This window comes from Chanodichthys erythropterus, chromosome 24 (assembly GCF_024489055.1).
Source record: "Chanodichthys erythropterus isolate Z2021 chromosome 24, ASM2448905v1, whole genome shotgun sequence".
NCBI classification, from domain to species: domain Eukaryota; kingdom Metazoa; phylum Chordata; class Actinopteri; order Cypriniformes; family Xenocyprididae; genus Chanodichthys; species Chanodichthys erythropterus.
In genome coordinates this window covers 20,593,740-20,619,132 of record NC_090244.1, presented here as the reverse complement: position 1 = coordinate 20,619,132, position 25,393 = coordinate 20,593,740, and the positions used below count along the sequence as shown (strand labels likewise).

The following is a 25,393-nucleotide window of genomic DNA, read 5'->3' as shown; positions in this document are numbered from 1 at the left end:
TTCCTTTTCTCCATTAGATTACATGTATGGCCCCTTGCGGTTCTCGCGCTCTGATGCAGTGGCTTTATCCATCCAGAGGGGGCGTGATTTTGGGCTGCCTAGTTATAACCAGATCAGAGCGGCCCTGAACATGCAGCCGGTCAAAACCTGGGAGGAGATCAACCCTAAACTGAATAACACAAAGGTGCCACTTTCAGTATCAATGGCATGAACCATCACCAAAATCTTGATAACAACTACCCAAAACCCTTGGTCTACGGCGGTGTTGTTTGCACTCGCAAATGCCACTCATTCAAACACAAAATGTTCTCTTTCTATAATTAAATCTCTTTTCAATGCTTTTCAGTTGTTAAGGGAGTTTGCAGAGTTATATGAGAATGACATCTCCAGACTAGAGCTGTTCGTGGGCGGCCTACTAGAAACACAGGAAGGACCAGGTCCAGTGTTTCTCTCCATCATCCTGGACCAGTTTGAACGCATAAGGAACGCTGATCGCTTCTGGTTTGAGAACAAACTAAATGGGTGGGAATCCATGTCAATTTGGTCAGATAAGCACACATAGAAGGTATTTCTGGCTAAGTATCAGCTGTTCTTCCTCTCAGGTTGTTCACTGAGGAGGAGATCCAAGCCATACTGAACACCACATTTCATGATGTCCTTCTGAAAGTCATCAGTGCAGAGAGGGGCGACATTCAAAAGAATGTGTTCTTCTGGGTGGACGGTAACAAGCAACCCACATGCATCAACATATTCCAAACATCATGTTGAAAAGCCATGATTTGTTTATTTTGGGCTTATTGAACAGGTGATCCCTGCCCCCAGCCTCAGCCAATCAGAGCCTCCGATCTTGACCCATGCACAAAGGCTTCCTCTGTGAGTTACTTTGACAACAGCAGCAAAGCTGGTTTTGGCGTAACAGTGGCGGTGCTCTTCCTGTTTCCTGTTGGTCAGTGTTATTCATAATTTACTTGTATGCTGTAATTGAACTATAACTGACTTACAATGTCATGTATTTACTTCAGACAAATGCATTTGATCTGGAATTATATAAAAGTATTTTTATTTATTTATTTATGCATGCATGTATGTATGTATGCAGGGCCTAAAATTAACTTTTTGCCACACCTGCCAATGGCCGGTAATTTAAGAACATATACCGGTCATAATTTTTTTTTACTGACCATGAAGCTGTTTTTGCAAAAACAGGCAGTTATGACACCAACATTTTAGATACCAGTGAACATTCACAATTCTCTATTACAATTTCGATAAAACAGCTAAACCTTCTAGCCTAATTTAAATTTAAAATATTATTAAAGGAACACTCCACTTTTTTTGAAAATAGGCTCATTATCCAACTCCCCTAGAGTTAAACAGTTGAGTTTTACCATTTTCGAATCCATTCAGCCGATCTCCGGGTCTGGCGGTACCACTTTTAGCATAGCTTAGCATAGTTCATTGAATCTGATTAGACCGTTAGCATCGCACTTAAAAATGACCAAAGAGTTTTGATATTTTTCCTATTTAAAACTTGACTCTTCTGTAGTTAAATCGTGTACTAAGACCGACAGAAAATTAAAATTTGCGATTTTCTAGGCTGATATGGCTAGGAACTATACTCTCATTCAGGCGTAATAATCAAGGAACTTTGCTGCCATCATGGCTGCAGCAGGCGCAGCGTCTCTCACAAACGTTTCCATGGTTGCAAGGCACGTTCCCTGTGCAAGCCGGGGCTCACGGGTGCTGCGTAATATCATTGCACTGCTGCAGCCATGATACAGCAGCAAAGTTCCTTGATTATTACGCCTGAATGAGAGTATAGTTCCTAGCCATATCAGCCTAGAAAATCACAACTTTTTATTTTCCATCGGTCTTAGTACACGATTTAACTACAGAAGAGTCAAGTTTTAAATAGGAAAAATATCAAAACTCTTTGGTCATTTTTAAGCGCGATGCTAACGGTCTAATCAGATTCAATGAACTATGCTAAGCTATGCTAAAAGTGGTACCGCCAGAACCGGAGATTGGCTGAATGGATTCGAAAACGGTAAAACTCAACTGTTTAACTCTAGGGGAGTTGGAAAATGAGCCTATTTTCAAAAAAAGTGGAGTGTTCCTTTAAAGATAAGTAAACAATCTGTAAAAATAATTAGAACAAATAATCAAATTACAAGCAATAGCAAAAAAAATACAGCAGAACAAAGATAAAATAAACAGTTCTTTTCAGGTAGATCTGACAGTAGTTTTCAGGTATAGAAATTGAATAAAGTAATCAATGTAAAATAACACTGGTCTACACTATATAAATTAAATATTGATTAATCCTTAATAAAGTTATAAAAGTTATTCAGTCAAGAACAGTGATTGATTTCTTTGTCTTTTTTTGTTAACATTAACATTAAAAACACAGACAGCAGGAATATTAGGCTGCTGTCACTTTAAGACATGATGCAGGGATACAATATACTGATACTGTACACATGCGTTGTCTTTCTCGACTGTTTACATTACATTACACTTATACATTACACTTAAGCCATAACCGATTGTTTGCTAGGATATTCTGCAAATTTTTTTTATTTTTATTTTTTTAAATTTTGTGTGAATTTGTCTGTTCAAGCGCAAGAAGATGTGAAAGAGAGCTCAATTCAGTATTCACACGCTGTCTGAGATGCGGCTTTCTGGGCGCATGCTTCGGATGTTTGCACACAGAAAACGTCCCACACCACCCGAGTAATGACTTGAGTTCCATTTTGTGTCTTCTTGTGCTTGAATATTTAAATTGGCAAGGCTCAAACATTTGTGACAATGCAGCACTGCCCCATCAATTGTCCAGAGAGTCATTCACGTTTGTTCACATTCATGTTCTCACAACATTGCATTGTTAGGATTCATAAAAATGTTAGCGGCCAAGTGGCGATTAACACCATTTCGTTTACTCGCCAATGCCGATTTTTACTCTCATTTGACACTTGACGAGTGCTAATTTTAGGCCCTGTATGTATGTATGCATGTATTTATATGTGGGTCAATGAAGTGACGGGTCATTTTTTTGTCCAAAGGCCTTAATAATAATAAAAAAACAAAGATATGACATCCACAGTATATAAGGAAGTACAACTAGCATTAAAATTATGTGTAGAAGTAGTTGTTTTGTTATGAGAAAGAATGTCCGGAAAAATGAATTTCATTGATGTCATTTGGAGTAACCAATGTAAAGAGACCATTTTGGATCAAGTCATGTGGTCAACATCATGTGACAGGATATGACATCATTCAGACACCTGCAAAGGGCCACATGGTCATGAAGCAAAGTAACTAACTCTGTCTGAACTATTTGAAAAATTCATGTTTTCACTTGTTCATACGCATGTCCCGAAACATCAGGTCATTCGGTACAATCGCTATATAACATGGAAAATGTTGTAATATTTTAAAAACTTGTACTAAATATAAAATGTTTGATTGTCCTTTTGCTAGCTAGCTTGTTAGCATTGTTTGAAAATATTGTCATTCGGTATAACCAAAAGTGTCTTTCAGTAAAACCAAAATTTTGGTTAAACCAAATGACTTTTTGGTGACAAATTTTGTCCATCTTGTAAAAAAAAATGACAAAAACAGTGCTAATTGATTTTACCACATAATCTCATTGTTAACACTTGTCAACACATGTACGTTTACTGATCTCTCGACAGTAAGCTACATAGTAGCTTGTGTAGTTGCTCATGTTCGGACAGCCAGATACAAACGATTCCAAAAGAAGCTCAGAGGTTCTACAAGAGACAAGGAACCTGCACATGGAACTATTGGTCAGTAACATCACCTGCAATGTCACGTTGACCTGATATGCCAATGAAGATGAGTTTATTAACCTCTGTTTTTTTGTTTTTTTGTGTCGGATTTCACTTTTGTGTTCAGCCAAAGAGTGGTTAGGGCACAATACAGCACCCCGACAAGTTACACTTGCGTTCAACGAGAAGAAAGTATTCCAGACCTTTGATGAGAACGGCTCTCCTCTCAGCTCTCACAGCTTGGGCAGTACAGAGCAACTGAATGTGATAATATCCAATGACCATCAGCATCGCGCTCTACTCTTGAAGATCCCCAAAGAGTATGATCTGGTAAGAATTTGGTAGTTCATTCTGTTGTCATCATGCATTGAATGCTCAATGAGACATTAAGTTGTCGGATTTCTGCCCGGAAGGTTTTGTTCTTTGAGGACGTTGGTCAGAGGTCAGAGTTCTTAAATCACCTGAGATCTGAGCTTGAGGGCAGAATTCAGAATCTAACTGTGATGGAAATGAGTGAGAAAGAATTACTAACAGATGCAGTGACCAGAGAACAGAGGGGAAAGATTGTGGAGACCTTCTTCAAGCATGCTTTTTCAAAGGTATGTGTTTCTGTTGTTTCTTCATATGTCATTTTGTCCTCATTCCACTGACAATGTGTCCCAAAGTTAAGAGGTAGCATATTATATGTCTTTTTTGACTCCAGGTCTTGGACATTAATAAAAGTGATGCTGGAGACTTGAGCAATAGGACCCGAGAAGCTTTACAGTGTGAGCTCACGCGAGATGAATTTGCCAGTGTGTTCGGTCTGAAGCCTGACTCACTCTTTGTAGAGTCCATGTTTACACTGGCTGACAAGGATGGTAACGGATACCTTTCCTTTCAGGAGTTCCTGGATGTTATTGCCATTTTTATGACAGGTGAGTTTGTTCAGATCTTTTGAATTGTAGTTCAGTGTTAATCACAAGACTTAGAGCCTCTAGTCCATAAATGTTGTTACAATATCACCATTTTACAAAACTACAAAGTTACACAGTTACAATGTCACGATGTTACAAGGTTACCTTGTTACATTGTTGGGATGTTACAGTTTTACAATTTTACAGTGTTACAATGTTAAAATGCTACAAAATTACCTTGTTACATTGTTAGGATGTTAAAGGTTTACCATTTTAAACTGTAACATGTTACAATTTTATGGTGTTACAATGCTATAAGGTTACATTTTTACAATGTTATAGTTATACAATTTTACCGTCTTTTAACAGTGTTACAATGTTAAAATGCTACAAAATTACCTTGTTACATTATTAGGATGTTACAGTTTTACAATTTTACAATGCTATGATGTTACAGTGTTACAATTTCATGATATTACAATGCTACAAAATCGCCTTGTTACAGTTTTACAATTTTAGTGTTACAATGTTAAAATGCTACAAAATTACCTTGTTACATTGTTAGGATGTTACAGGTTTACCATTTTAAAATGTAACATGTTACAATTTTATGGTGTTACAATGCTATAAGGGTTACATTTTTACAATGTTATAGTTATACAATTTTACAGTCTTTTAACAGTGTTACAATGTTAAAATGCTACAAAATTACCTTGTTACATTATTAGGATGTTACAGTTTTACAATTTTACAATGCTATGATGTTACAGTGTTACAATTTCATGATGTTACAATGTTATAAAATTGCCTTGTTACAGTTTTACAATTTTAGTGTTACAATGTTAAAATGCTACAAAATTACCTTGTTACATTATTAGGATGTTACAGTTTTACAATTTTACAATGCTATGATGTTACAGTGTTACAATTTCATTATGTTACAATGTTATAAAATTGCCTTGTTACAGTTTTACAATTTTAGTGTTACAATGTTAAAATGCTACAAAATTACCTTGTTACATTATTAGGATGTTACAGTTTTACAATTTTACAATGCTATGATGTTACAGTGTTACAATTTCATTATGTTACAATGTTATAAAATTGCCTTGTTACATTGTAAATCTGTAACATCCTAACAGTGTTACAGGGTTAAAATGCTACAAAATTTTCTTGTGACACTGTCAACACTGTTGAGATTTAACAGTTTTATAATTTTGCAGTGTTACAATGTTACAAAGTTTTTTTCTGTTTTGTTAGAATGTTTTACAATGTTATGATGTTATTAAGTTGTGCTGTTAAGATTGTTACAATGTTTGATGTTTTTGGCTTGCAAATCCAGGTACACCCGAGGAGAAGTCTAAGCTTCTGTTTTCAATGCATGATATTAAAGGAGATGGCTTCTTGTCCAAGGATGAGTTCACTTCCTTACTCAGGTCAGTTCTGATGTCAGATCCTAACATCCAAAAGTTAATTTGTGCAAAGGTTTTTTGATAATCACATGAACTTTGAGATTCAGATTATATAAATCAATAAAGTTCCTCTGAAAGATTTCTACTTTCTGCTAGTCATTTTCTCCTTTCTTGTGCAGGTCTTTCATTGATATCTCTGGAAGTGCTCTATCTAAGAGTCAGGCTGATGATGGCATAGCAGCTATGCTTCAGGCAGCTGGTCTTGACAACAAAGATTGCTTCTCATGGGAGGACTTTCACTTTCTGCTGAGAGATCATTCAGTTCAGCTCAATATTAAAGGTGAAGGATATACTTTTCTTCATGCTCTAATCCCCCATATGTCTCTATAATTCTTAGTTCACCCAACACAGAGGCATTTATCTTTGAAAAACTGCTGTGCATGTATTCCCAGGCTTGGAAGTACTTGGTAAGAAAAAACTAGCCAGACAACATCGAGTGTCTTTCATTAAGAAAAAAAGGTAAAGAAAAATTATATAACATAAAACTCATATGGCACTTTTTAAAATGAGTACACCGTAATATAGCTAATAAGTTGTTGTTGTTGTTCTTCTTCTTTTGTAGTTCTTCAGCAGTGGAAGAACTTACTCATGGGTCTGAGGGGGAGCAAGGACAGGAACTTCGTCAAAGACAGACCAAGAAGTGAGACATTAATGAATAATATCTCTGTCGTGGTCATTTAAGAGCATGTGTTGCATTATGCAGCATGTTCTGTCATGTGTATGGTCATTAGCAGCTCAGCTAGGTGTTAGATTTAAGCCTTTCTAAAACCTGTCATTTGTTGGTTATTGAGAAATGTGGCAATCAGTATTTGTGGGAACTGATGGCATTCCGTGACATAATGTCAGCCAGGTTTCATTTTGAACGTCATCATCTTTAGCTATGTTAAAATGCTAATGCAGCAGCAGAAGTAACTAGAGTTTTACATATTATGAGGAAAATGAATGTGGTGCTTGCTACCACAGTGCTTTTAAGTTGTGGGTGTTTGGCAGGTTTGGCCCTGCAGCCGATTCTTATGATTTAATTGGTCATGTCAATCACAGTACTGATTGCTCACACCAAATACTGATCCCTACTGATTAGTTATCTGTCTGGCTGTCTTCTAGTTAGTTAGAAGGGGTGTGCCATTTAACGAGCTGCAGAGTCATACATAGTGCAGCAGGAATCAGAGTTCACTGATAATGTGATGAGATGACTGACAAGACTATGGTGGAGAATTCGTTGAACAGCAGAGCCTAGCATATGACAAATGTCTTATTTTGTAGAATGAGCGCTCAGCACCACCGCTTCCTATTCACAGAGTACACATGATCACGGAAGTAAAACGCGATTTCAATACCCTGTATTTTGAAAGCGGTTCTCTGATGTATGCAAATATCTCCCCAATATGAAAGCTATCTTAGGCTGGGCTGTGTAGTTGTAACCATCTTTCAACTCTGTATCATGCTTGAAGAAAAATTTGGTCTCTATTTGTACTTTGAATATTTAGAGAGTACTTTGATTATTGTTTGTACCTAAAAAATTACGGAAGAGGATTAGGGCCAAGCAATAATAAAAAAATAAAACCATCTCGAGATTAAAGTTGTTAAATTTCGAGAAGAAACTCGTTAAATTTCGAGGAAAAAGTCGAGATAAAATGTTGAGAATAAACTCGTTAAATTACGAGAAAAAACTAGTTAAATTTCGAGGAAAAAGTCGAGATAAAATGTTGAGAATAAAGTCATTAAAATTACGAGAAAAAAGTCGTTAAATTACGAGAAAAAAAGCTGAGATAAAATGTTGAGAATAAACTCGTTAAATTACGAGGAAAAAGTCGTTAAATTTCGAGAAAAAAAGTAGAGATAAAATGTTGAGAATAAACTCGTTAAATTACGAGAAAAAACTTGTTAAATTTCGAGAAAAATTAGAGATAAAATGTTGAGAATAAACTCGTTAAATTACGAGAAAAAACTCCTTAAATTACGAGAACAAATTCGTTAAATTATGAGAAAAATGTTGTTAAATTTCTAGAAAAATGCAGAGATAAAATGTTAAGAATAAAGTCATTAAATTATGAGAAAAAAGTTGTTAAATTACGAGAACAAATTCATTAAATTACGAATTTGTTCTCATAATTTAACGACTTTTTTCTTGTAATTTAATGACTTTATTCTCATAATTTAATGACTTTATTTTCAACATTTTATCTAGACTTTTTTCCTCGAAATGTAACGACTTTTTTCTCGAAATTTAACAACTTTAATCTTGAGATGGTTTTATTTTTTTATTATTACTTGGCCCTAATCCTCTTCCGTAAAAAATACTAAGAGGAAACTGTCATTTTTATTTATACTGTTTTTATTTCTATGATCAGCTTGTGGAAATGTTCAGTTAGGAGGTCAAAAGTTGTAGAAACTCATAAATAAGGTACAGTTCTAAGGTCTGAAGAGAATGAATTCATACAGGAAAAAAGCCAGTTAGTTGAGTTTGTGGCAAAACCTTTTACAGTGCTTGAGTATTGTTGTCTTTCAATGCATATGATAATTCATACTCGGAAAGTAGAACTGAAATGACAAGATGATTAGTTTCAAATGCACCTGCAGACAATTTTTCTGTATTTTATGTATTTCGTCACTGAGTATTTCTTAAGACTGTGTAAAAATCTCGTCTCGTTCTTGTGAACTCAAACTCGTGTCTGGTCTCGTGAGCTAACAGTGTCCTCACACCCCTATTAGTTAGTTATCAATCTGTCTCTCTAACCTACAAACTAGCTAGATGTTACTCAGATATATAGATAAAATCATGAGTCTATTACCAAAGATAGTGACCCAAGTCAGAACCAATATAGCCTCTTTAAAGTTTGAGCAATAAAGCTATGTTGTTTTTGTCAAGCCACTTAATTAAAATCTTCAGTTTCCCTAGAGTTGGACAAAGCAACCCCAAGGTATACGTGAAGCCCCAGAGAGAGCGCTACAACAGGAGCCCAGTGCAGAAATGGATCCAGCAATTTAAACGCTTCATAGAAAACTACAGAAGACATATCATTTGCGTAATGATTACATACGGGATCACAGTTGGATTAGCACTGGAAAGATGCTACTGTAAGTATGCCTTTATTTTCTGTCTTTTCCTCAATGAATATTGTATTGCACATATTTGAAGCCACTGAATGATTATTTGTTATTTACTTTTTTATTATGATCATGTTGAATCATTTATGTATCTTGACACTGCATGGAGAACCACACTAACGGTTGCAAACCAATAGCGATGTTTGTAGATTATGGTTTACAGGCTCACGCCAGCGGGATCCCAGAGACCTCCATGGTGGGCGTGCTTGTGTCTCGCGGCTCTGCGGCCGCCATCTCCTTCCTGTTTCCCTACATGCTCCTCACTGTGTGCCGTAACCTGATAACCATGTGCAGAGAGACGTTTCTCAACAGATACATCCCATTCGATGCAGCCATCGACCTTCACCGCCACATGGCTATAACTGCTGTCATCCTCTCAGGTTAGAGGAGAAACATTTTTAATAGGCTTCCTTGTGTGCCCTTTCAATAAAATTGACCACAGATACGATTCAGTGAAAATTTGAGTCACCATGCTTATGCATTAACACTTTGTACGTGTGATAAGTCATGTGGTTTATGGCATAAATTACTCAATTGTTGCATTTCACGACCAGGGTTCAAAGTTTCAATTGCTTAATGTAACTTCCTCAAAGTGACGTGCTTTTTCATCAATTATAGTTATGTATGTATTAATAATTAACTAATTAATTGTTTTCATACTTATTTTTGTGCTACAGTTGTTCACAGTTTGGGTCATGTGGTCAATGTTTACATTTTCTGCATCAGTGACCTCAGCATTCTTGCCTGCTTGTTTCCTAGAGTGTTCTCCAACAATGGGTAATTCACATTATTGATGTCATTATTGGACTAATCTTGATATATAATATGATATAATATATTATGGATGGATAAATACACAGCAAAATCCCCAGAGTTAAATCAGCTCGGCTCTGATTACATATTGTCCCTCTCTATATAATGTTAAAGTAACACTGAAGCAGAGTTAAAGTTAATGAGATAATTAAGTGATTAAGTTATGATTGAGCATTAGTGATGAACACCTGCTGTTAACAAGCATAATCACTGAAGAGAACCACAATAACCACAAAGGACTACCAGCCACAGCCTTAGATGAACTCAACTGGAGATAAAAGACATTAAATATCTAATATCTGATTAAACAACTCCACAAACAGCATGTTATCTCATTAACTTTAACTCTGCTTCAGTGCTATTTTAACTCTATGTACAGAGGGACCATTTGTTCTCTGAGCAGAGTTGATTTAACTCTTTAGTTACTATTAGTAAACTAATGCTATGTGTTGATCATTTGCAGATCTGAGCTACCAATGAAATGGACCTTCTGGTTTTTCAAGACAGTTCCTGGTATTGCTGCACATTCAGTGTTGTTTTGATATAACCAGTATTCAGTTAATAGATTCAATGTATTATTTTTGTGGATGTATGGTTTGTGTGTTCTTTGTAACCCTGTTGTTTTCTTTCTTTCAGGTCTCACTGGGGTCCTTTTACTATTGATTTTTGCTTTTATGTATGTCTTCGCCTCACACTATTTCAGACGCATCAGTTTTAGAGGATTCTGGATTACACACCACCTATATGTTCTCGTCTATGTCCTGGTGAGGAAAAAAGCACATTTGTTAATAATAAAACTACAGTCCCATAACATACCCTGTCCTGCGTTTCAAATTGAAAATAGCCCAACATATGTTATCATGTCATGATGACAAAATTATATCCCAATAATATGTAATTTTCATGAAGAAAATTTCTCTTGGAAATGTGGCAGTATCGGACCCCTCGTGAGTGAGAATGGGTTGAAAATCAAGTCAGATAGCCTATTATCATGTTTCAGAGACATGGCTCTCGAAAGTGTGGGAGAAACAACAATTTTACAAAAAGAGAGAAAGTTGTAAATTGACATTTCTTTGACTTTAATCTCTCCGTTTTTAATTTTGGTTTATAAAGATGCAAAACATAATAAACAAAAATCTGAAAAGTCAATATTTATTTTGTGTACATGAAATGTGTGTATTCGGTTTTAATTTAAATTGTAGTAATCAACAGCATTTAAAAATACAACTGTTCGTTTTTTGTTTTTCCTCGACATGGTAAAAAAAAAAAAAAATGGAATGGACGCAAAAGTACACAGACAATTTTGTTTGTTTTGTTCAGTTTTGATTTCATTTCATTTTAGTTTTGTTTTTTGTTTTATTCAGTTGTTTGTTTTGTTTTGTTTTGTGAGAGAGTTTCACATCCGACTTCCCCTTTTCTCTCATCTTATTTGGCAGACGGTGATCCACGGCAGCTTCGGCCTCCTTCAGGAGCCCCGCTTCCACATCTACCTGATCCCCCCTGGCCTCCTCTTCCTCCTGGACAAGCTCATCAGCCTCAACAGGAAGAAGGTGGAGATCCCAGTGGTGAAAGCCGAGCTGCTGCCCTCAGGTCAATACTCAATCTCAGCAGATCCAGCACAAAGCTCTTTTTATCTCCGAGTCTCCAAGGGCCCGGGAGCACAGTGGTCTGTCATGTGCTGTAAAGTATCACTAATTGCTCTGGCTGTGAAATCATACAGGAAAACTCAAAATTCAGGAGTTACTTTGACTTCAAAATCAAATAATACACACACAATCAAGTGTCCTGTTATATCACATCTCTGTTGTCAAATGTGTTTAAAATCACAAGTTGTTCTGAGGTAGCAATGATAACAAACTAGCTTCTCAATTTCTTTGAATTGGCAGATGTAACATACCTGGAGTTTAAGCGTCCACAAGGTTTTGTCTACCGCTCAGGACAGTGGGTACGTATCGCATGCCTGGCATTGGGCACGGATGAGTACCACCCCTTCACCCTAACCTCCGCACCACACGAGGAGACCCTCAGCCTTCATATCCGTGCAGTGGGACCCTGGACCAGCAAACTCAGAGAGGCCTACACCCCTGAGAATGTCCAGGAGCTTGGAGGATATCCAAAGGCAAGGATGTAAAGTTTGTAATTAGATTGTATAGATGTGGATAAACCTGAATGCATCAGGTTATGCCAATAAAAATGATTTTTAAGGGTCAGATCAGGTAGATATATATATATATATATACACTGTGTGCAGAATTATTAGGCAAGTTGATTTTCTGATCATATTTTTTTTTACAAGCACATTTTACCAATTCCAATCCACATCAATCTTAATAACTACTATTAATATTGTTTTTAATCATTTATAAGTGATATATAATTGTTCATGAAGGCTGGAAATGAAAAATGCCCTATATTCAGGTGTGCAGAATAATTAGGCAGGTTTTCTTTTACAGATAAAATGAGCCAAAAAAGAGATTTAACTCAGACTGAAAAGTCAAAAATTATTAAATACTCATGAGAAGGACGCAATACTAATGTAATACTAGAAAATGCAAAGTTAAAGCATGACCATTGGACAGTGAAATGCTCATTGGGTCAGCGGGGTCATACAAAAACAGCTGGAGAAGAAAAGACACGTTAACTGCAAAATAATTAAGAATTAAGGTGAAGAATTAAGTGTGAAACCATCAGGAACCCTTTAGTCTCCAGCGCCACCATTTCCCAGTACTGAAACCTACCTGGAGTCTTCAGAAGTGTGAGGTGTCAGGATCTCAGAGACTTAGGTTAGGTGAAGAATCCTAAAAAGCGACCTGCTCTTAATAAGAATCACAAGCTGAAGTGTTATAAAGTACATGAAGACTGGGTTTTTATAGGCCTTATAGACAGACAGCTTGAGAGTGACTCCTGAAGGACCAGCACCACATCCTCTTGTACCACTGTTTGAAGAATTTATCTTCCAGAATCTGGCAGTAAGTTTTGGAAGATCATTTAGTCCATCTCTGCAAGATGGACATTTCAGGATAAGAGATGGACTAAAAGTGAACTCCCACACCTTACTGCCAGATTCTGGAAGATAAATTCTTCAAACAGTGGTACAAGAGGATGTGGTGCTGGTCCTTCAGGAGTCACTCTCAAGCTATCTGTCTATAAGGCCTATAAAAACCCAGTCTTCATGTATTTTATAACACTTCAGCTTGTGATTCTTATTAAGAGCAGGTCGCTTTTTAGGATTCTTCACCTAACCTAAGTCTCTGAGATCCTGACACCTCACACTTCTGAAGACTCCAGGTAGGTTTCAGTACTGGGAAATGGTGGCGCTGGAGACTAAAGGGTTCCTGATGGTTTCACACTTAATTCTTCACCTTAATTCTTAATTATTTTGCAGTTAACGTGTCTTTTCTTCTCCAGCTGTTTTTGTATGACCCCGCTGACCCAATGAGCATTTCACTGTCCAATGGTCATGCTTTAACTTTGCAATTTCTAGTATTACATTAGTATTGCGTCCTTCTCATGAGTATTTAATAATTTTTTTTTTAATTTTTAAATCTCTTTTTTGGCTCATTTTATCTGTAAAAGAAACCCTGCCTAATAATTCTGCACACCTGAATATAGGGCATTTTTCATTTCCAGCCTTCATGAACAATTATATATCACTTATAAATGATTAAAAACAATATTAATAGTAGTTATTAAGATTGATGTGGATTGGAATTGGTAAAATGTTATGTTGCCTAATAATTCTGCACACAGTGTATATATTTAGTGCTGTCAAATCGATTAATTGTCATTAAAATATTTTTGTGTGTGTGTTGTCACGGCCAGCTCGTTCTTGACCGTAACAAAGAGAATCACACACACAAATGAGTTCTTTGAATTGGTTTATTACAAAATTATCTGTTCCAAACAAAATAGCACAATGTCTAGGGGAATAAATAAACCAAAAAAAAAATAAGAATCCAGTGGGTAGGAAAGGTTGGGAAGAACAAAAATGAAAGCAGGTTGGAGCAAACGACTTCTCTGGAGAAACCCGTTCTACCAGAGGAAGTACTGTTGAGTAGATCAGCCGGCTATTTATACTCTCCGCCCATGAATTATCCAATTGGAAATTTACGTCACATCCAAACGCCACACTGCCACCACCAGGTGACGAAGGAAAAGACAGGGTCGTAACACCTCCCTCCTCAAAAAGATTCTGCAAAGAATCAAAGAGAAAGAGGAAGAAAACACAAAAGCAAAATGTGGAAAAATACAAAAAAATTTAAAAAATATGGTCCATCCATTCCTGAAGCGCTTCTCACTCCACCTCATCTTCCAGCACCTCTGGGCCCTAGAGACGCAAAAAGAAGAAAGAGAAAAAACGCAGAGACATCATGGAATTATGTTCTAGAAAGAGCGTCGGCGATTATGTTATCCTTCCCCGGCACATGCTGAATTTCCAGGTGGAAAGGCTGTAAAATTAAACTCCACCGCATAAGTCTTTGGTTTCGATTCAACATGCGATTTAAAAAAACCAGAGGATTATGATCTGTATAAACAATAATTGGGGCAGCAATTGAACCCAAATATATTTCGAAATGTTGTATAGCCAACACAAGGGCAAGGGCTTCCTTTTCAATAGTTGAGTAGACCTGTTGATGATGAGTGAATTTCTTAGAATAATAACTAATAGGATGTTCAACTCCGTTTGAATCCTCTTGCAAGAGAACAGCGCCTGCACCACAAGCGCTGGCATCAATTGGAAGTCGGAAAGACTTCTCGAAGTTTGGAGCTTTCAAAATGGGGGCATTGGCCAATAAAGCCTTACAATTTTCAAAAGCTTGTTGGCATGTCTCAGACCACTGAAAGACAACTTTCGGACTCAATAGATCAGTCAAAGGCGAAACCACGCTGGCAAAATTCTGGCAGAAACTCCGATAGTAACCTATCTTTCCGAGAAATCTACGCAATTCGCGACGATTGGTAGGGATAGGAAAACTACATATGGCTTCGACTTTAGCACCGATTGAAGATACACAACCGTTTCCAACTATTTTACCCAAATAAGTAACAGTCGCTTTTATTCATTAGCCTCAGTTAGACGTAAAAATAAGTCTTTTATTTGGTTAAGATGTTCAGACCAGGAGGAACTATACAAGACGACATCGTCAAGATATGCCTCGCATCCAGACATTCCATACAGTATACGATTTACCAAACGTTGGAAAGTAGCTGGGGTGTTGCGGACCCCAAAAGGCATAACCGTATACTGCAGGAAAGCATCAGGGGTAACAAATGCAGATAACTCCTTCGCTCTGGCAGTTAGAGGCACCTGCCAATACCCCTTCAGGAAATCAATTTACTTACATATTGGGCAGAGCCAACATGATCCACACAGTCGTCAACACGAGGTAATGGGAAACAGTCAGGTTTGGTTAAGGAATTAAGTTTCCGATAATCGGTGCAAAACCGATATGAGCCATCTGGTTTATTCACTAGCACGCAAGGAGAGCTCCACGAACTAAAACTGGGTTCGGCCAATTTGTGAGTGAGTAAATAGTTCACTTCTCGTTGTAACAATTCTCGTTTTACTGGATTAACCCTATAAGCATTTTGCTTAACAGGAGAAGAAGTTCCAACATCAATGTCATGTTCAATGACAGATGTACAACCAGGAACGTCAAGGAAGAGTGAAGGAAAGGACATTACCAAATCAATGATGTCATTTCTCTCTTTCTCAGCCAAATAAGACAGATGACAAGACAAATTAACAAGAATCTGAGAGTTGTGAAGTCGTCCGTCTACTTTTTCTTGAGAAAGAAGATTCCCGTCCTCATCAATATCCTTGGAAGACTCACCACTCCTACTACAAGAGAGAGAAGGAACCACAGACTGACCTAAATTAGATGGATCACATGTTACAATGCCAACAGAAGCAGAACTTACCGGAGCAACATAGGACTTTAACAAATTAATGTGACAAACCTGCACTTTTCTCCTACGATCAGGAGTATTCAACAGATAGTTATTATCCGAAAGGCGCTTAGCTACACCGTAAGGTCCAGTAAACTTGGCTTGAAATGGATTTGTAGGAAGAGATAATAGAGCCAATACCTGATCACCTACCTGAAAACTCCTAAACTTAGCCTTCCTATCAAAAAGTCGTTGCATTTTTGTTTGAGACTTACCCAATTTCTTTTGAGCCATCGCCCGTGCCTCATAAGGTCTACAACGAAAGCCACTAACATAGTCTGCAATACTTTCTGGAGGCTTAGTAGTAAGCCATTCATCAGCTAAGACTGCAGTAGGTCCTCGTACTGGATGACCAAACACCAATTCATTTGGACTAAAACCCAAACTTTTTTGGATTACTTCACGTATAGCCAATAACATCCATGGCAGACCCTCTTCCCAGTCTGCATCGAGTTCCACACAATATGACCTCAAGGGAGACTTTAAAGTTTGATGAAAACTTTCAAGAATCCCCTGACTTTGTGGATGGTAGGCACTGGAAACACAACGCAAAGCTTTTGAGAACTGCTTCGACATGAAATTTGAACCTTGATCTGATTGGATAATCTTGGGAATATCCAGATAGACATGAAGTTAGTGAGGGCTTTCAAAATAGATTTAGTGGTGATAGATCTCAATGGGTAAGCTGCAGGATAGCGGGTAGTCTGGCACATGATGGTAAAAAGATAATGGTGACCAGCCCTAGACCATGGGAGAGGACCGACACAGTCAATAACTAGATGTTCAAAAGGGTTTGAAACCACAGGAATAGGCTGTAGCGGAGCAACTGGCACCATTTGATTGGGTTTACCGGTAATCTGACATGTGTGACAAGATCGTATATATTTGGCCACATCTCGTTTTACTTTAGGCCAATAAAACTGCTGCATAATATGACTATAAGTTTTCCGGACTCCAGTATGGCCAGCGAGTCCTTCATGAGCCAATTTCAAAACAGGTTCTCTAAATGGCAGAGGAACTACAATCTGAATTTTTGGTTCCACCATATCCTTATGCATGGTCCCCTTCCTACAAAGAAGGCCGTCTTCAAAGAAATACAATGAAGGAAGGTCAGACCACTTATTGGACCTTGCTGCAAAGAATAAAAACTTAAGTGTATCATCAGTCTGTTGTGCTCTAATTAGCTCCTCTCGAGAGATCTGTAAAAGAGAAGTCAAAGAACAATCAACATTAGAAAGTTCAGTACCAATGCTTTCAGAAGTGGATATGACCTCAGATGTATCAGATTCGTTTTGCAGTTCTGTAGACTCTTCCTGATCAGAAGATGGCAAAAAGCAAACTTTCAAGTCACTCTGTTCAGAACATTTAGAGATATCAGATTCACCTGTATTAACAGTAGAAAAGAAGGTGTCGTTCAATAAAACCTCGTCATCCTGATTTTCAGATGGACGGTTAACCATCGATCGAGTGACTGCACAAGCTGGGAACAAATCAGAAAATTCTTTATGGATTTCAACATCAGTTTTTCTGGGTACAGATACTACTATGGGTGAAGCTGCCACATTACTCTCACCCCAAACATTCCCCTCAGCCAGATCATTTCCCAGAATAAATGTAATCCCAGGAACTGGAAGTGCAGCACGGACACCAACTAAAACATCACCAGATACTATGGCAGAGGAAAGATGGATTCGATGCAAAGGCACTTTAACAAACCCCATCTCAAAACCCCGTACCAACACATGAGTTCCAGTAGATGTTTCAAAAGTCAAAGGCAAAATTTCTTCCAGAAGAAATGACTGCGCAGCTCCTGTATCTCTAAGAATGCACACAGACACAGTTTTCTTTGAACCAGATAAAGAAACAGTTCCTTCAGTGATGAAAGGTGTATAATCAACAGAGCCAGTAATACTCTGCACAGCAGGTTTACCACAATGAGACAAAGGGCTCTCTCTTTCCTCAAAAGTATCATTTATGAATGGGGATGTAGCAACCAAAGAAATAGGTTTTGAGAGTCTTTCTTTTTTCTTAAGAACAAGACAATCAGAGATCTTATGGCCAGGTTTTTTACAATAAAAGCAAATCATGTCTTTTGAAAATACAGGCTTTGACTTCTCAACTACTGTCGCTTTAATATTTGGCCCCTTTGAAACAGACTTTGTCTTGGCTTGAGTACAAAACTTAACCCGTGTCGTTCTTAAAACTAACTGAACCAAACGACCCACGATGGGTTAACACAAACTCATCAGCCATAATAGCGGGTTCTGAAAGTTTACCCACCTTATGCTCGGTAAGATATGTAGCTACAGCATGAGGAACACAGTGTTTAAACTTCTCTAAGAGCACCAATTCTCTTAACTGCTCTTTAGTGGGGATTTTCATTGAAGTACACCATCGATCAAATAATGTCTCTCTCTCTCTCTTGCAAATTCAACAAAAGTGCATTCATCATTTTTGTTAAAATTCCTAAATTTTTGTCGATATGCCTCAGGCACAAGTTCATATGCATATAACACGGCAGTTTTCACTATATCATACTCACCACTCTGTTCCAGACTGAGAGCTGAATAAACCTCCCGAGCTTTACCTGTGAAAACACACTGTAACATTAAAGTCCAAAACTTCCTTGGCCATTTCAAAGACAAAGCAACTCGTTCAAAGTGATAGAAATATTTCTCTATTTCCTTTTCAGAAAACGGAGGAACTAATCTCACATTCTTGTGAACGTCAAACACAGGATCATAAGAGCCTAGCAACCACCCAGAATCTCCTAGCAACACTTTAGCAATCATCCAGAACATATATTCTGGACTAACTGACCAAAGTTCATACATTTTTTAAACAAGACTTGAAGTTGGGTTTATGACAAGCCAACCTAAATTTGTCCTTCAAACTTTTCAGTCTCTATTGTTTTTCTTGATTGCTAATGTACAATTCATGAAACAATTCAACATTTTCTCACAGCAAAATACAATATCAAAACTATACACCAACTTGCACAAACTTCAAATGTCCAGGTCAAAATAAAATGTTCTAGTCAAAAACTTATTCTTGTCTGCCAAAATCAAACTTTGGCATCAGATGACACACAAAACATAACAAATACACAGACTACTGCACTGCCCAGTGAACACTAGTGAGATCAATTCATATAACACTGTAACAAAAATACCTCTTTTTCATTTTACTATTATAAATTGATCTTGCAGTAGATGAAAAGCATGAGAAAAATAAGTATGAACTTGGTATGCACCAAATTACAGTAAACTGTCAATTGCAGTAAAAGTAAATTCAGCATCCTCTGCACATTTGGCTAAATTTCATTACAGTATACAGTAGTGTATTGGTCTTCTGACACAAGACTATATCCCTAGGCAATCATTTCTCAGCGCTGCAAAAAATACAGTACATACATAACAAATGGTTACAAAGAAAGTTGACAATCACAACGTGAAATTTCCCTCATCTAAAGTAGCCTACATGGTACTGTTTTAAGTTTAAAACCCCTGTAAATTATTCTTTCAGCTCTCTGTCAGATTTTGACTGGTGTGTGTCATCAGTTTTAATACCTAATATTTTCATTGTTAAATGTTTTGAGAAATGTCTCTTTGTTTTGATAAATTAACGAATGGTTTGGGAAACTGGACCAACTGAATCACTTATAATGTGTTAGCAATCGAGAAAAAATAAAATACGTTTAGATTCTTACCCCATCTCTGCTATTAGTTTCTGTGATCGGATCATCGGGATCTCCGTATTGATTTCATGTTATTGGTTCGTCGGATGGCAAAAATAGGCTACCTTTATCCATGATGAAAGTGGAGCGGGCGGTCGCTGAATCAGCTCGCCAAAAAATTACGAAAATTAATCTCAGACATATTCAGATGGGACTACATTTCTCACAGGACTTCCGAGTTAGCCGGGAAGCAGTAATTTCCGATTCACGTACAAATATGGAAAAAAAATCGTAAGTTAACTTGGCTGCGCTGTGTTTTTGACTCTCAATGAATCGGTTCATAAGAGTCATTTGTTAATGAATCACACTAGGCGCGCTGCGTGCAACCATCATGCACAGTTTACTGAAAGACGTGCTTTCTTGCCATTACTTTGCGTTACGCAATTTATTTAGTCATCATATTGAAGTGCCGCTCCTGAAAAGCAGTACTTGAAACACTGCTTATTTTATTCTGTGATAGTTTTGTGATAACCCCGGTAGATCCTCCCCTGTCCACGCATCCAGCCTCTTTGGCGCCCCTAGCGAGATTGCGCCCTTAGCATTTGCCTATACTGCCTATATAACGGGCCGGCTCTGCCTATGTGACAATACAAACAAACAGTTCACGCACGTGGAACACTCGTGATTACTACAACTCCCATAAGCCACTGCTTCATTTACGTCATTCCGTTACGTAACGCACTCATTCACAAAACTTCAAAGACTTACCACAAGTCGAAAACACGTTGCAGGTTCACGGGAAAGAAGAGAGCGCACTAAAAAACAAATTATTATTTCATAGATTTTGCTGAATAGGTTCACCTCCATGAACTGAGAAACTCCAGCTCCTACCTGAAAATAATCACTAACTAATCACTATCTAGTCTTCGAGGATGTACCGGGCTCGGGGCGGCATTAAACGCTAAACTCAGTGACGATCAGTCAAACTGAAAGTCCGAAAGCGTACCCCCAACAGAGATTTATATCTCCACCCAGGATAATCCTCAAAAATAAAAAAGGCAAAATAATAAACAAAACAACAACCAGTGTTCCATCGGAAGGATTGTATGCACAACCCAGCTGGATACACTCTTCCTAACCAGAGTTCTCATTCAAAAAGGTGAGCATTCACAAAAATAGTTAAATACTCACCAACATTTCCCACTCCAAAGGATCACGGACGAGCCACCCAATTTATGTCATGGCCAGCTCGTTCTTGACCGTAACATAAAGAGGATCACACACACAAATGAGTTCTTTGAATTGCCATGTGGTTTATTACAAAATTAACAAAACGAAGGAAAAGACAGGGTCGTAACAGTGTGTATATATGATATATATTTATGTGTGTGTATATATATATATATATATATATATATGTGTGTGTGTGTGTGTGTGTGTGTGTGTGTGATTAATTGTTTGACAGCTGTCAAGTCGATTAATCATGATTAATCGCATCTAACAAAAGTTTGTAAATATATATTTGTGTGTGTGTATATACTTTTATCTTAGATGCAAGTAATCGATTGACAGCACTTATATTATATTTAGTGCTGTCAAATTGATTAATCATGATTAATCGCATCTAAAATAAAAGTTTGTAAAAACATATTTGGGTGTGTATATACACATTTTATATATTTGCAAACTTTTATGTTAAAGTTTGCAAATATATATGCAAATCCTATTTGTGTGTGTGTGTGTGTGTGTATATATATATATATATATATATATATATATATACACACACACACATATGTATGCGATTAATCGATTGAAAGCTATATATTATATTATATATTTATATTATTGTATTTAGTGCTGTCAAATCGAATAATCATGATTAATCGCATCTAAAATAAAAGTTTGTAAAAATATATTTGGGTGTGTATATACACATTTTATATATTTGCAAACTTTTATGTTAGATGCAAGTAATATATATATATATATATATATATATATATACACACACATAAATATATATCATATATGCACACTGTTACGACCCTGTCTTTTCCTTCGTTTTGTTAATTTGACAGCACTAATTACATATTATATTTATATAATAGATTAATCGAGATTAATTGCACCGAACAAAATTTGTGTGTGTATATATATATATATATATATATATATGAGAGATGTGTGTATGTACATGCGATTAATCATGATTAATCGATTGACAGCACTAATTATATCATATTATATAATAAATATGCGATGAATTTTATACACAAACATATAAACATTAATGTGTATATATATATATATATATATATATATATATATATATATATATATATATATATATATATATATATAATATTTAGCATTTTTTGTTATTTATTATATTATTTTCATTCAATAATAATTCAAACACAGCTGTATCTGGACGGGCCGTTTGGGGAGGGTCATCAGGAGTGGACAGACTATGAGGTGTCAGTGCTGGTGGGTGCTGGGATTGGAGTCACACCATTCGCTTCCATCTTAAAAGACTTGGTCTTCAAATCTTCAGTCAAGTTCAAATTTCACTGCAAAAAGGTACAGTTCCCATTTTTTATAAAAAAAAAAAAAAAACATGTTTTAATGTCCCTTGATTGAAGTTTTTAAAGACACATGTCCTCTGGCTCCAGGTGTATTTTATCTGGGTGACGCGCACTCAGCGTCAGTTCGAGTGGGTGTCTGACATCATCAGAGAGGTGGAGGACATGGACGGCCAGGAGCTGGTGTCAGTGCACATCTACATCACACAGTTGGCCGAGAAATTCGATCTCCGCACCACCATGCTGGTAAACCCAATATGTTTATATGAGAATGAGTTTATGACAAAACACAATTGGTTTATATGGTTATTGTAAGTTCCACAGAAGTACTGTGACATAATTAAGAGCAGCTTATCAGCTCTGAACTCATGGTATGTTACATCACTTTCTCTTTCTAAGTATGTCTGTGAGCGCCACTTTCAGAAGGTGTGGAACAGGAGCCTGTTCACCGGCCTGCGGTCCGTCACACACTTCGGTCGCCCACCCTTTACGGCATTTCTCAGCTCGCTACAGGAAGTTCATCCAGAGGTCAGAAGCCAGTTCGTTTGCCTCCATTGCAGATTCACCATTAAACTTTTACTATTCCAGTAAATATCTGTGATTTTTGTTAAGGAAGTCATTTTTATTTTTAAGTTAATAAGTCATTGAATTAAATCAATGTGACAGTCATATCAACCTCACATACGCAATTTATGAGCTGTTCTTTCTACTCTTGCTTGAAGGTGGAGAAGATTGGCGTGTTCAGCTGTGGTCCTCCCGGTCTGACTAAGAATGTGGAGAAGGCCTGCCAGCAAATGAACAAACGTGACCAGACACATTTTCTTCACCACTATGAAAACTTCTAGATTGTCTTTTTGTGAATGATGAAAGGAATAAATGACAGTGAATCATGTAATAATCAATATTAATTCACTTTATAAGGGCTGTACTAAATTATTCCATTTAAAACAGCCCGAGTAGCCATTTCTAGTTGGTTAAAAAAACGTGTTGAGGTCAAATATGTTATCTATAAAGCAGTCAGCAAATCTGTTATGCGATCAGTTTTAGTAACAAACATATTAGGGGTGCATTTATTCAAAGAAACTTATTACTGCCAAAGGAAAGATCTTTTGGAGTTATGCTAAATTAATCATTTTTAAAGCATTTTTCATTTTCTCTGCCTGAATGCAAAAGTATTGATGATATACATTCTATGATGGATGATCAATAAATGAAGTGTTATTACATTTTTGACTGTATTGTAGTTTTCATTTGAGTCTCATCATAATCCCCTGATGCACAGTTTAAAATCACTGTCACTGATATAATGGTTATATACATGGAAAATGTTCATTTATTAAATGCAATGTCTATGGGCACAACTATAATATGTGCATACATGTATGTGAGTGATTTATATATTATTATATTATATTATATTATATTATATTATATTATATTATATTATATTATATTATATTATATTATATTATATTATTATACAGTACTGGTTAGAATTATTTGCCCCTTGGTAAATATGTTCAAAGATGGCTGTAAAAAAATGCATTGTTTATCCTTTTGATATTATACAGTGGGTACGGAAAGTATTCAGACCCCCTTAAATTTTTCACTCTTTGTTATATTGCAGCCATTTGCTAAAATCATTTAAGTTTTTTTTCCTCATTAATGTACACACAGCACCCCATATTGACAGAAAAACACAGAATTGTTGACATTTTGGCAGATTTATTAAAAAAGAAAAACTGAAATATCACATGGTCCTAAGTATTCAGACCCTTTGTTCAGTATTTAGTAGAAGCACCATTTTGATCTAATACAGCCATGAGTCTTTTTGGGAAAGATGCAACAAGTTTTTCACACCTGGATTTGGGGATCCTCTGCCATTCCTCCTTGCAGATCCTCTCCAGTTCTGTCAGGTTGGATGGTAAACGTTGGTGGACAGCCATTTTTAGGTCTCTCTAGAGATGCTCAATTGGGTTTAAGTCAGGGCTCTGGCTGGGCCATTCAAGAACAGTCACGGAGTTGTTGTGAAGCCACTCCTTCGTTATTTTAGCTGTGTGATTAGGGTCATTGTCTTGTTGGAAGGTAAACCTTCGGCCCAGTCTGAGGTCCTGAGCACTCTGGAGAAGGTTTTCATCCAGGATATCCCTGTACTTGGCCGCATTCATCTTTCCCTCGATTGCAACCAGTCGTCCTGTCCCTGCAGCTGAAAAACACCCTCACAGCATGATCACATTATGAAATAAATGTTTTTCTCCAAAACACATTGGGCACAATTATTTGCCCCATCTTTCTTTATCTAAAGTATCAGAGGCAAGTGGTCTGTCTATTATGTTTTACATGCATTCATATAAGGTATGCATTTATAATGAAGAAATCTACACACCACATTAATTATCTGCCATCATATCATTTATAAAGAATTCTGAATATGATTTTTATTAGGAAATATTATTAAAATAAACTGATATATGTTAGATTAATAATCTTCTAATAGTTTTCCCATGAAAACAGGTGGTGTTGAGGGATATCACTTTTTATTGATTTCAAAAGAATTACTTTAGTATTTACATTTAATCATTTAGCAGACTCTTTTATCAAACATGACTTACAAATAGGAGAACAATAGAAGCAAAAAATAGGTGCCAGTTGACCACAAGGCGCCGTTCACTTGCAGAATGCAAGCTTCTGGGGGGCACATAAGCCGAAAGTAGAGAGTTTAGGTGTAGGTGTCCAGAGCCAGAGGGGTGGTTGTTCTGCAGACAAACATCAGTGCCTTGAATTTGATGCGAGCAGCAACATGCGCGCTCTTCGGCTCATTAAACACTACTCTTGCTGCAGCATTCTGGATCAGTTGCAGAGGTTATAGTACATGCTGGAAGGCCTGCCAAAAGAGCATTAAAATAATCCAGTCAAGTCAAATCTGCAGGTCAAGCAATGTGGTCTGTGAAGTTTAACTGATCATCGATCATCAACTCTAAGGTTCCAGGATGGAGTTATGGTTGAAGAACCTAACTGAATGAAGAAGTTTTGTTGAAGTGTAGGGTTGGCTGAGAACAAAAACAGTTCTATATTCTCAAGGTTGACCTGAAGGTCATCCAGC

At 36.9% G+C, this 25,393-nt stretch overlaps 1 protein-coding gene across 2 annotated transcripts in view; it reads left to right on the top strand.

Annotated features, from left to right (window-relative positions):
- Nucleotides 1-23,383, top strand: part of duox (dual oxidase) — a 35,145-nt gene extending 11,762 nt beyond the window's left edge. Inside the window, exons 11-33 of one of the 2 annotated variants that reach the window (XM_067379549.1) lie at nucleotides 18-184; nucleotides 347-522; nucleotides 603-721; nucleotides 806-946; nucleotides 3,696-3,809; nucleotides 3,919-4,121; nucleotides 4,205-4,390; nucleotides 4,495-4,708; nucleotides 6,030-6,123; nucleotides 6,279-6,439; nucleotides 6,552-6,618; nucleotides 6,722-6,799; nucleotides 9,059-9,237; nucleotides 9,417-9,647; nucleotides 9,945-10,044; nucleotides 10,544-10,593; nucleotides 10,717-10,844; nucleotides 11,517-11,670; nucleotides 11,967-12,199; nucleotides 22,130-22,288; nucleotides 22,381-22,536; nucleotides 22,690-22,818; nucleotides 23,013-23,383. In XM_067379549.1, coding sequence (XP_067235650.1) covers nucleotides 18-184; nucleotides 347-522; nucleotides 603-721; nucleotides 806-946; nucleotides 3,696-3,809; nucleotides 3,919-4,121; nucleotides 4,205-4,390; nucleotides 4,495-4,708; nucleotides 6,030-6,123; nucleotides 6,279-6,439; nucleotides 6,552-6,618; nucleotides 6,722-6,799; nucleotides 9,059-9,237; nucleotides 9,417-9,647; nucleotides 9,945-10,044; nucleotides 10,544-10,593; nucleotides 10,717-10,844; nucleotides 11,517-11,670; nucleotides 11,967-12,199; nucleotides 22,130-22,288; nucleotides 22,381-22,536; nucleotides 22,690-22,818; nucleotides 23,013-23,135 — 3,362 coding nt within the window. In that variant the 3' untranslated portion in view covers nucleotides 23,136-23,383. Of the gene's footprint in view, nucleotides 1-17; nucleotides 185-346; nucleotides 523-602; nucleotides 722-805; nucleotides 947-3,695; nucleotides 3,810-3,918; nucleotides 4,122-4,204; nucleotides 4,391-4,494; nucleotides 4,709-6,029; nucleotides 6,124-6,278; nucleotides 6,440-6,551; nucleotides 6,619-6,721; nucleotides 6,800-9,049; nucleotides 9,238-9,416; nucleotides 9,648-9,944; nucleotides 10,045-10,543; nucleotides 10,594-10,716; nucleotides 10,845-11,516; nucleotides 11,671-11,966; nucleotides 12,200-22,129; nucleotides 22,289-22,380; nucleotides 22,537-22,689; nucleotides 22,819-23,012 lie in introns of both variants that reach the window. The other variant, XM_067379548.1, reaches the window with a different exon arrangement.
- Nucleotides 23,384-25,393: the final 2,010 nt, after the last annotated feature.